The following is a 12,349-nucleotide window of genomic DNA, read 5'->3' on the forward strand; positions in this document are numbered from 1 at the left end:
CTCTCTCTCTCTCTCTCTGCCTGCCTCTCTGCCTACTTGAGATCTCTGTCAGAGATTTATTTGAAAGAGAGAGCACGAGCAGGGGCAGAGGGAGAAACAAACTCCCCACTGAGCAGGGAGCCTGATGGGGGACTTGATCCCAGGACCCCGGGATCATGACCTGAGCCGAAGGCAGGCACTTAACCGACTGAGCCACCCAGGCATCCAAACACTTTGTGGTTTCTATTACTCAAATGACCCACCTTTCCTGGGCCTCCCTTAACGACCTGAAAATACCCACCACTGGAGAACTGACTACATTGTTAGATGGATTTGCTGGCCGGATGATCTTTCTCGGCAGACTAGGACCTCCTCTAGAGCAGAGATTATGTGTTGTGAGATTATGTGACCTTAGTTAGGAAGCCAGGATGGACTAGTGATGGATGATGGGACCGCTGAAGAAAGACGGGATTCAGGGCAAAGCTGTGTTTCTGTGCTCCCAGGATTCATGCAACACTGAACCAGCCTTCACCAAGAACGACTACAGTATGAGTAAGGGCAAAGAGAAACGGTGAGCAGGGCAGAAACGGTAGTGTGTGGTGGTGGGGGGTGCGGGGGGGCACTGAGTGGCTCAATAGGGTAAGTGTCCGACTCTTGGTTCAGGCTCTGGGCGTGATCTCATGGGTCATGGGATGGAGCCCCGTGTCCAGCTCTGTGCCGGGTGGGGAGTTTACTGGAAGATTCTCTCCCTCTGCCCCTCACCCCTCTCACTCTCTCAAATAAATAAATACATAAATAAATATTTTTAAAAAAGGAAATGGTTGTGTGTGTGTGTGTGTAGAGACAGACAGAAGAGGAATAGATCTATACTCTGTGTGTGTATATGTGTGTATGTGTGTGTAATATATATGTATGTGTATGCATATGTGTCTTTGTGTGTATGTATATAGTATGTGTGTAAATGTATGCCTGTGGACATATAATAGTGTGCAGATTTGTGTGTGGCCACATAATGTGTATTCACACAGAGTGTGTGTGGACGTATACATCATGCCCTGTGTGTGTGCCGGAATGCCATGCAAGCAGAGATCTCAGGATTTGCTGCTACAAAGGTCACTCCTAGCACACAGCATAGACACTTTGTAACAAGAGAAATACCCTGAGGCTGGGCTCCCTGCTGGGCAAAGTGGGGGTGGGGGGGGGCGCCCTGGGAAAAAAGCTGGAGACTTAGGAAGGAAAGCAGTTTGGAGAAAAAGCACTAAGATCAAACAAGAGTGAAGAGACTGGTTAGCAAAAATGATTACCCTTTAAAAAGAAAAAAGCCGGGTGGAGGGAAATCACTGGAATTGATCATTGGGAGGAGAGCAGTGAACCAGGAGAGGTTCACAGAGGTTCAGCTTCAGGAAGAGGCAGGGGTAGGATGTCTCGGGGTGAGGAGGGAGAGCCCAACAAACACAGACTTCTCTCTTTCCAACACCTTAGCCTTGAAAGGACAAGGAAGCAGCGTTCCAGGTCAGGCAGGATCAAAAATTCAAAACCGGGGCTATATTTGGGTCCCTGGGGAGGTGGGAGAGCTCAAGAGTGTAGACGGGAGGCTCAGGTCCCCCTGGGACATCCTGAAGCCCAAAGCACTCGCCGCAGCCAACTGTGGTCACGCAGACTCTCCCACGGGGACTCCGGGACCTGGGGTCTGGGATGATCCACATTCACAGAGAGGACGCCAAGGCAGAGAGACTAAGTCACTTTTCCAGAGTCACTCAACTAGGTAAGGCCCAGAGTCAAGCTTCCCCCCAGGGCAGTCTGGCTATATGTCCCCGCCAGTGTCCAGTGAGGGAGACGGAAAACAGAGATCTTGACCTGGGTTGTGCTTTCCTGCAGCCTGCCTTTGAATCCAGGAAAGTTCACATCCAGGTAATGACAGGTCGGGGTAGGGGGTAGCCTCGGTCGGTGCCTGAGGGCAGCGGCAGTGGCTGGGGAGGAGGAGCAGACAGAAGCCAAATCTCCAGCAATTGTGGAGAGTTTCAAAAGCATCCAAAGACCTGAGTTCAAGAACTGGCTCCTCCTTCTAACATTCTAATAATGGAGAGCAAGTCACCTCACCTGTATGGGTACCAATTCTCCCTCTGTAATACAGGATGGTCATCGTAATGGTAATAATAGCAACCACCCGACCTCCCTTTGAGCTTAAGGAGCAAGAGGAACAATGTATAAAAGCATCAGAGTGCATGCAAAAGTGAAGTATTTCACTCTCATTGTTTCGAGCTCTTCTGAAAAACCTCTCTTCCTCTCCACTCCCCTACCCTCGGCTACCAAGGTATTAAAAAGTAATCAAACATCAACTGAGAGAAAGGGTTTCTGGGCCCAAATAATTTCCATGAGTACAATTGGCCAAAATGCAAAATTCCCTTACACACTGAGGCCACGGGAGACATTTTACAACATCTCTGAGAGCGAGCTGTGACAAACGGTCATTGTGGCAGATCTGTCGGCAGCCCAGAGCTGCTCAGGACAAGTAACACTTGCACCCCGTACTTCATACCTGTCCGTCCCCGCCCGTCACTTCTCCTGTCCTCCTTCTGCGCAGTATGTCACCCGTCCACTCCAAGGCAGCAAGTTCCACTTGCCTCTGATGGCCTTTTTGCACATTCGCAAGTCAGGTCAGTGTAATCCATAAGACCCTGCTTGGAGCCTCTGCCCACTGAGGAGGCAGGGGCCTTTGTGAATAAACCCAAGGAGCACATGATTTGGGAGGGAACGGGAGACCATCTGCAGAGGAGCTGGGCATTGTGACTGCAACTTGTCAGAGATTGGGAGAGCTGGACACCCTTCCCGGGAATCTCACGGGGCAGAAACCCAGGTCCTTAGGCAAATGCTTCACCTTTAAACAGGATAATTCGGTTCACATATGAGCCTAAAACTACATGCAAAGTTGCCCTTCTTCATACTTGTCTGCCTAAATTGTCTTGATGTTTTATTTTACCCTATATAGCTCTGTTCCAAAGATAAAGTGAAAACAAACAGGCAGCAGCCGCTTAGGATGGGGTACGTGACAGGTGACAGGTGTGTGGTGGGTCATAGGGACATTGAGGGCACTAAGTAATCTGGGAGAACATCTGGAACACAGTCTCCTTTTACAAATGAGGAACCAGGGACCTGGGGCCAAATGTCACTTTTTCTCCATTTAACAAAGGGGTATGCAATTTGCATGTATGTCTTTGCTTAAGAAAAGTGAAAACCCCAAAATCCCCAATTGCAGAGCTATGTGCATGATGGTCACTACATGGATACATAAGAAACCAGAGCTGACTCAGAATCTCTTTCTGTATCTATCAGCCCTTCTCATGCACACCCTGGACTCGCTGGCTTTGCAAAGCAAGGCACTCCGCTAATTCTAGTCCTCCCCCAACACCACTGCCCTCCAGTTAATCAAATGGTGGAGCAGGGTTAATCTCTCTAAAACTTTAGAGCAGGGTTAATCTCTCTAAAACTTTAGAAGGTAATTCTTTGAGTTGCTTGTTATGCAGAAATCAGCTGAAAACCATTCAGAACAATAGTGATTCTCCCTCTGTGCAATGGCTAGACCCAAACAGACAAACTAACTGACCCCTTCTGCCGCCTCTGTCTTGTCTCTCCTACAAAGGCCCCACAAAACACCCCACCACCAGACTCCTCTTCTTCTGTAGCCACAGAAGATGGAGGTCACCTGCCGCCCCAGCTCCCTCTTTCCATTTTAGTACTGATCAGTCTAAACGCCCAGGAAACAGCAGGCAGAACTTGTTTGGTTTACATTCTGTTCTTTCTTTCTTTCTTTCTTCTTTAAGTAAAAATAATATTTCTTTCAATATAAATATATTGTTACATGAAAAAATAGAAAAAAGCATAACAATTGTGATCACTGTCCAGCAGGAACATGTTTGTTGCTAATAGAGTCAGAAATCCTACACTCTGTAAGAAGACGTTATTTTAGCCCATTTCTATGACACTTTGAAACACAGGACCTTCCTTGTCCTACAATCAAGTCCTTTTTGAGATGATTTAAATATGCCAGTGATGAGCGGCTAACATATCTGGGAACCAAGGCTATTGAAGTGAGCTAGACTTTGACTCCAAGAATACAATTGCCAGATACAGAAACCATATAAATTACTTAATCAGACTAAAAATACATCAGACTTTAGATCTCCAGCAGGTAATAAATTACTTACAAAACCCAAACAAGACACAACAGCTCAGGTGTGTTTCTTCTGATTCAAGTGTAAAGTGCCCTGAGGCAGTCCTGGGTCCCAGTGGGGGGAGGCACCCCCTGCGCCACCCCACCGCAGGCTGGGAGGGAGGCTGTGAGTCACTTGGCATGAGCTGACCTCAGAGTTCCCAGGAGTTTGTCCCAGTGCGTGAAGTAAGGGGCAAAGTTGCAGTTGAACTGCGAGTGGTGTAGGTCGTGGTGCCTCACGCCACCGTACCAACCAAAAGGCACGAGTCTGTGCGTGGACCAGGGGAAGTCGTAGCCGGAGTGGTCCTCCACCGACAGCCAGATGTTGAACACGTGGAACACCAGGACGGTAAGCGGGTGGCACTGGAGCAGCGTGACGTTCACCATGTCGAAGAAGCCCAAGGAGAGGAGCTCCCAGGCGCTCATGTACTGCGTGGCCAACGCGAACGAGGCTGTGTTCTGGTGGTGCATCTTGTGGAAGGTGCGGTAGAGCCATGGCACCTTGTGGTGCAGCACGTGCCACGCGAAGAACTCAGCATCGAAGAGCAGCAGGCAGCCCACGACCTGGCGTGCCAGCTGTAGCAGCTCTGGGGCTTCTCGGGGCCAGGGCGCTGGGCCGCGGGCCCAGTACAGCAGCGTCAAGGGGAGCACAAACACCACGTGCTGGTAGAGGGTCTGCCCCAAGCAGGGCAGCAGCTGCCGCGCCGTCGGCGAGAAGTCCGGGTGGATCTTGTAGCGCCGCAGCGCGGGCACCCAGGGGCACAGGACGTCCAGCACCACGAAGGGCAGGCAGAAGCCCACGTACGTGGTGATGGAAAATAGGACCGCGAACAAGGGCGACTGCGTGAGCGCCTCCCGGGCCCGCACTCGGTCCCAGAGCGGCTGCAGGAGCAGCTGGCCGGAGCTGCAGAGGATGGGGAGCTCGGACGCGTTGTGGCTGCTCATGCTGAGGCTGTGCCGGGGCGGCTCGGGTCCCTCCGACTTTTCTCTGCGCTGCGCCCCGCCCCGAGTGATGTCAGCAGCCCTCTCGCTCCCCTTTCCCGGCCGGGCCCATCTTGCAAAAATAACCCCACCGAGTCGCGCTCAGTTGCCAAAAGGCGTATCTACAGCTGCGCTGCAGCGGCTTTTTCCGGGCGCAACAGGCTTACTTATTAGCTTTTTCTTTGCGAGCAGATGTATGTGCGATTTTTTTTTTTTTCAACTGACGTGCCGGGTACACTCGATACAATACGCAGATCTTCAGTGTAGTTTCTACCAATTTTGACAACTTAGTTCCTCTGTCATCATCACCCCCAGACAAGGTAGAGAATATTCCCGCCACCGCGCTGAAGAGCTCCTTGGCAATCAGGGCGCAATCGCTTGTATTTTTAAGTGCGTACGGAGAATTGCGTCCATGTGCTTTCCTAAAGAAGCAACCATCACTGCATTTTTAAAAACTTTTTAAAGCGACGTACCTTCCTGTATCTCGGATCCTTTCTGTCGGCACACCTTCTCTCGATCTAATGCGCTGCGGGCTGCACACGTAACATCCCGCAGGGGGAACCTCGGGGCGCCCGGGCGCGCGCGGCTACACGCACGGTTCCAGCGTCTCCGCGCGCAGCTCTCCCCGCCCGATCGCCGCCGGCTCGGGATCCCACCGAGCGCGGACTCCCCCCGAAGGCGGCCGCTCGTTTCTTTGTCTGCTGCGCCCGCGGGGCCCAGAGCAGCGACCCCGACGAGGAGGTACGGCGAAAGAGCTGGAACCGCGGACCGCGGCTGGGAGGCTTCAATTAAAAAAAAAAGAAAGAAAAAAAAGTGCTGGGTTTTACCATCTAGAGCCTGCCCACATCTGGCTGCAAAGCCGCGGCGTCCTCATTTGGAATGGAAGCGATGAAGGCAGTAAACCACCCGCTTTGTTCCTTGGCGGCGCCCCGGTGCGCGCCTGCAGCCCGGCGGGACGCTGGGCCAAGAGCGGAGGAGGGCGCGCCTGCTCTGCGCTGCGCTGCGCTCCTCTCCGCCGGCTTCGCTGGACCCGGCTGCGGCTGGTCTCAACCTGCGAACCTCCGACAGCCCCTGGCGCCCCGAGTGGCACTGCGCGGCCGGCCCCACCTCAGCGGCTCTCCGGGGGCACCGGGCCGGAGAAGGTCGGTACTGCGCGAGCTCTGGGGCCACCCGAGACCGCGTAGAAAACCACCTCCGCCCTTGACCCGGGTGGCTGATACGCGACTCATGAGTCCCCTAGAGGATAAAAAGTTGGGGACGAGCACTTGGAAGGCGGGACCACGCGGAACTAATTCTAGCTTTGCGTCCTGTGTCTGTGAGGTTGGGGTTCACTCACTCCCCGAGGCTTTGCATGTTGTCGCCCAACTGCCACCCCTCCTCACCCCTTACCCCGCCGAAGGAAAAGAAGAGTAGCCACCGCGGAAAGTTATTTCAAGCATTAAAATGGGAACACAACAACAACAACGTCTGCCAGGCATGAACTAAGCGTTTCACTTGAAGTGATTTCCTCCTGGGTTGGGAACCCCAAGCTGTTAGCCCTGTGGCCTCAAAGAAACAGAAGCCCGGTACTCCGCACACCACCAACTTGCAAAGGAAGACGCATATTATTTTAGCTTTGTGCTCCACATTTTACCTAAAGAACCGAGTAAATTTACAACTAAAATCCAGTGAAATCGTGTAAAGAGAAATAAAAGATGGAACACCACATATTAGGAGGAGAGAAGAAATATGACAGAAATAGAGCGCTAAGTGTGCTAAGTATATTATGATTATAAGGATATTATGATATTTTGTTTGTGTACTGATGAGACAGAGGTGCAGAAACAGCTGAGTTTCTTGACAGGAATGCAGGCAGGGAAAGAGTAGATTTTCTAGTTGCTTGGACATCTAGATGGTAATGGAGCTGGGTACGATGCAGGCCCCTAGCCTCCGTTGCTGTGAGTTTCTAGCACACAGACACCCTGTGCGTTCTAGGCTCTTCTTCAGCCTTGCCCTCCCCCAAGACTCTTCCCAATTCACCTTTAGGGCAATCCAGGAACTGCCTCCTTTCCCATTCCTTGTACACAAGGCCTGCCCTTGAACGTTGCCCGGCTTTAAGAGAAGAGGAAGGGCTTGGTCTCCTTCGCTCTTGGACCCCTCAGTGCTCCAAAGGGACCGTCAGAGCTCACGTTCTCGGACTTACAAATGAACTCTGCTCAGAGGTGAAGTTATCACTCAGATTTGCCCTCGAAAGAAAGGAAGTCAACCTTCACATTTCCATTCAGCACACGCTGTGCTCTCCCTTGTGGTCTCGGCTACATGCTTGGGTGCTTGGTACACTCGTGTGGATTTCTGAAGTGGGTGGCACGGGCAGACTTGCCGCACTTGGATTTGGCTCTGAGGTTGCTGTCAGGACCGCCCCCTTTGAGCCCCCAGCCCCAACCAACCCATTCTTTGCCTTCTTTGGTTCTTGCATCCTCGATCACAAAGCCTGTTAAAGTCCTCTCCGTGGGCCGGTGGCACAAAGCCCAGTGCAGCCAGACCCAGAAGCCTCTGCTGTCCCCTGCTCAGCCCAGGCTCTCTCCTCCTGCTCACAGCACTCTGCAGAACAGCTACTGGCTTCCCTGCCTTGCTTGCCCGCCCATCAGCTGCCCCGGGGGACAGAAGTCTGTGTCCCATGTACCAATACAACCATCTCGGGGAAAGTAGTTAAACTCTTATTGTCTGCTCCATGTCACAGGGAAGAAGCCGAAAAAGGAAACACAATGTCACGTGGAACAAAGACAGCATCACTTGGTGGACCTGAATGAGACTGAACCCTGTTTAGTCTTGAGTAAAGTGATATCATTTCCTGAACTGGCAAAGGTGCACCTTTAAGCACTTCATGTACACAACATACGTTTAACAGCTTGCAAGATGAAGAGTTCTTTTTAGGGCACAGGTACTATCTTTTAGGATTTTTTTCCCCGCAGTGCCAACCATCATACCTTGCACGTAGTGAGTGTTCAAAAGATATCTGGGGGGCACCTGGGTGGCTCAGTGTGTTAAGCGTCTGCCTTCGGCTCAGGTCATGATCCCAGGGGTCCTGGGTTTGAGCCCCGCATAGGACTCCCTGCTCTGTGGGAAGCCTGCTTCTCCCTCTCTCACTCCCCCTGCTTGTGCTCCCTCTCTGTGTGTCCCTCTGTCAAATAAGTAAATAAAATCTAAAAAAAAAAAAAAAAAGAGGGGGCATCAAAGGTATCTGTGGACTCGATGCTTGTTTCTGAAGATACTAGCAGCTCTAAACTGAAGCTAACAAAGTAGAATCCCCCCCGCCCCCCCCCCGAGCCCTGGCTGGTTTAGCTCCTTACCCATGGGGATGGCTTTCCACAGACGAGGTTATTTCCTGAGCTCTGGTGGTGCTAGGACTATTTCTTGTGCTTCTCCAGTTGACTTTGACTTCCTGTATATGCTTTTTACCTGGCGTGCTTTCTGACAGGGCTGGAGGACAGGATTCTTGGCTTCTCCAGCTACCCCAGAGTTGAGACCGTTTTTATGAGCGCAGCCATTGAGTCCGCGCTTTTAACACCATCTTGCAGTGACTCGGGACTCTGCACTGAAGACTCTGGATACTACCCCAGCACCCACCAACAGAGCATGTACTTGATGTATTTGCATTACCAGGGATATCCTCTCTTTCCCGATGTGAACTTGATGGTTTTTTTCTTTCCCAAATTAGGCAAGATGTTCTTGGAGCTATCTAACTGAAACAGATACTGCCAGATAACAGACATGAGAAGTGTTATGATGCCTTACAGCTGTAACATGTAAGACTGGTAGAGGATAGAATAATTCCAAAGACTGAAACAGAATCCCTTGAGCACCTGGGTGGTTCAGTAGGTTGGTGTCTGTCTTCTGCTCAGGTCATGACCCCAGGGTCCTGGGATCGGCTTCCTGCTCAGTGGAAATCTGCTCCTGTCTCTCTCTCTCTCTGCCTGCTGCTCCCCCTGCTTGTACTCTCTCTCTCTCTCTCTGTCAGATAAATAAATAAAATGTCTAAAAATATTTAATGCCTTTTTGTAAAAATGAAACCTTCTTGTCAGAAAAGTCAGGACTAACTAGGGTTGAATAGAAAGTTACAGCCAAGGTGAAAGCAGAAGCTTTTGTCAGTTTCAAGGTAGATACCTGTGGAGGACTTTGGTACTGCTGTGAGGGACTGAAGTTTCACTTAGAGGGAAGTTTCCAGAAAAGTCAGAAGACATGCATTACCCATACCAAAACAGAAGACGCTGGTGAAGAATGTGGGAGATGTTAGCTGCCCCAGCAGACTCCTCGACGCTTCTTCCCTGTGACAGGGAGCAGACAACAAGATTTTTCACTACTTTCCCCGAGATGGTTGCATTCATACATGGGACACAGACTTCTGTCCCCCGGGGCAGCTGATGGGCGGGCAAGCAAGGCAGGGAAGCCAGTAGCTGTTCTGCAGAGTGCTGTGAGCAGGAGGAGAGAGCCTGGGCTGAGCAGGGGACAGCAGAGGCTTCTGGGTCTGGCTGCACTGGGCTTTGTGCCACTGGCCCACGGAGTGGACTTTAACAGTGGAGATGGTAAAAATCATCTCCACTAAAAGGCACCCAAGTGCCTGTAAAGAGAAAATACTGCACCTCACCAAAGGATTTGCTGTAAAAAAAAAAACAGGCCTTGTAAGAAGGTTTTGAAAGTCAGAAGGCACAGTGTAAAATGCACAATATATTTTAGTACCACTAAAACAAGTCGGCAGAATGAGTTTGGCTTGCTTAGTTGGGAATTGAACGTAAAATCTGCACCTAGCACTATGTGATATCATAAATACTCTTGAATGAATTATTGACAAGCTGTTTAAAAATCAGAGGGGAACCTGGGTGGCTTAGTTATTAAGTGTCTGCCTTCCGCTCTTTGCGATCTCAGGACTGAGCCCCGCATGGGGGTGGAGGTCCCTGCTCAGCGGGAAGCCTGCTTCTCCCTCTCCCACTCCCCCTGCTTCTACTCCCTCTCTTGCTGTCTGTCTGTCAAATGGATAATTAAAATCTGGGAAAAGGCACAAAAGCCCTGTGTTGGGCTCCTGGATCAGCGGGGGTCTGTATCTCCCTTTCCTTCTGTCCCGTCCCCAGCTGCGCTTGCCCTTGTTCTCTCTCAAATAAACAAATAAAATCTTTAAAAAATAAATTAATAAAAATAAGTAAAAATCAGAATTATTGTCATCTAATGCTGCCTTTCGGGGGGGGCGCATTTTGTAAATATCTTCCTATATTAAAAACTAAATGACAAAAGTTAAAACTACAGTATATCGGGGCGCCTGAGTGGCTCAGTGGGTTAGGCCATTGCCTTTGGCTCCGGTCATGGTCTCAGGGTCCTGGGATGGATTGAGCCCCAGATCAGGCTCTCTGCTCAGCAGGGAGCCGGCTTCCCCTCCCCCTCTTTCTGACTGCCTCTCTGCCTACTTGTGATTTCTCTGTCAAATAAATAAATAAAATGTTAAAAAAAAAACCAACCTACAGTATATTTTGAAAGTTTACATTTAATAACACAGTAACACCTCTAACACAAACATAAAATAATTTTCATCATTTGGAGATCGTATCAATAGTTTTGGTCCTTCATAAGCATGAGGCCTCATTTAAAGCCTCCCCTGCAGCCCCTTCCATGCTGAGGTTCTGACCACCCTTTTACCCATTAGGCAAATTTTTATCTTCACGTCACAGCTGGGGCACAGCTATTCTTTGAGGACATTTTTTAGATATTATGAATTAGGCCAGAATTGGTCATAATCCTGGATAGAAATGACCAGAAACATGATTGGCCTCACTGGTCCTCAAATTACCATCCAACACTCAAGAATCAACAAAATTCTCTGTCTTTCCCAGAAGAGACCAGAGAAAGCCTCCTTTTAGAGAAAGAGAAGCTTTGGGGGTGCCTGGGTGGCTCAGTGGGTTAAAGCCTCTGCCTTTGGCTCAGGTCACGATCCCAGGGTCCTGGGATAGAGTTCCGCATCGGGCTCTTTGCTCAGCAGGGAGCCTGCTTCCTCCCCTCTCTCTGTCTGCCTCTCTGCCTACTTGTAATCTCTGTCTGTCAAATTAAAAAAAAAAAGAGAGCGAAAGAGAGAGAAAGAGAAGCTTTGGAGGCAAAGCCAAGAGTGCCCTCTGGTGGCGAATGGAGAAATGACTTTGTTCTCAACTGTAACCTCACTTGGCAACTTTGTGCCCCGCCCCCCAACCCAGGGACTGCAAGGTCTTAGAGTGCCAAGTTGGCAGTGTATTAATTAGTCTTTTTGTCCTAGGGATCTGTGGACATCTTTGTGGGCTGCTCAAAGGAATTTATATCAAACCAAGCTGAAGAATCAGAAGTCCTACCAACTCACAACCGGACTTCTAATGAAAGGCACAAGCTCCTTAAGGCAAAGACAAAACAAGATTGTTTTGTTAAACAATAAAACGGGTGCCTGGGTGGTTCAGTGGGTTAAGCGTCTGCCTTCGGCTCGGGTCATGATCCCGGGGTCCTGGGATCGAGCCCTGCATCGGGCTCCCCGCTCAGCGGGAGTCAGCTTGCTCTCTCCCTCTGCCCTTCTTCCTACCCCGGCTCGTGTTCTCTCTCGCATGCATGCTCTTTCTCGCTAATAAATAAAATCTTTAAAAAAACAATGAAATAAAACAATGATGAAATATTAACACAGCCTAGGGTTACAAGGATTTAAAGGACCTACGTGGCAATGTCAGGAACAAGAGGCCACCAACAAAGGCAAATGCGCAAGGGAACTGGACTGTACCAGGAACAGCCACATAACATCTTCACCTCTAGACTGGCATCACACTGAAGAAAACTCCCCAGAGAAAAGTCCAGAAAGGAGGGAAGAGAGACATATGCCAGTAAGAGGCGGACTCTGTAGAATGGACCCCTGTCCCACTGCTCATCTGTGTCACCTCGTGTGTGAAAGATGGACTGACTCATTCTCAGGGGAGTCTGGGGGGTGCCACTGTGGCATCAGCCCAAGCTAGAGACAGCAGGGCACCTGAGGCGCTGAAGGCATTCTCGGTGGGGCTGCTCTCTCCCCTAGTGCCAGAAAACAGCAAACGAAAACACCTACTCACTGTCTTCTCCTACCCAAGAATCTTTTACCTGGTTGGCCAACCCAGTTTGCTTTGGTCAAAGAAAGGCGGCTTCAGGGTACGGTGGGAGGACCTAAAGCCC

At 50.3% G+C, this 12,349-nt stretch overlaps 1 protein-coding gene across 1 annotated transcript; it reads right to left on the reverse strand.

The window, feature by feature from the left end:
- Nucleotides 1-3,598: 3,598 nt before the first annotated feature.
- Nucleotides 3,599-8,398, reverse strand: CH25H (cholesterol 25-hydroxylase). Its single transcript, XM_059395803.1, has one exon. It carries the CDS (start codon nucleotides 5,132-5,134, stop codon nucleotides 4,322-4,324), a length of 813 nt encoding a protein of 270 aa, XP_059251786.1. The 5' UTR covers nucleotides 5,135-8,398; the 3' UTR covers nucleotides 3,599-4,321.
- Nucleotides 8,399-12,349: the final 3,951 nt, after the last annotated feature.

This window comes from Mustela nigripes, chromosome 4, assembly GCF_022355385.1.
Source record: "Mustela nigripes isolate SB6536 chromosome 4, MUSNIG.SB6536, whole genome shotgun sequence".
Lineage (NCBI taxonomy): Eukaryota > Metazoa > Chordata > Mammalia > Carnivora > Mustelidae > Mustela > Mustela nigripes.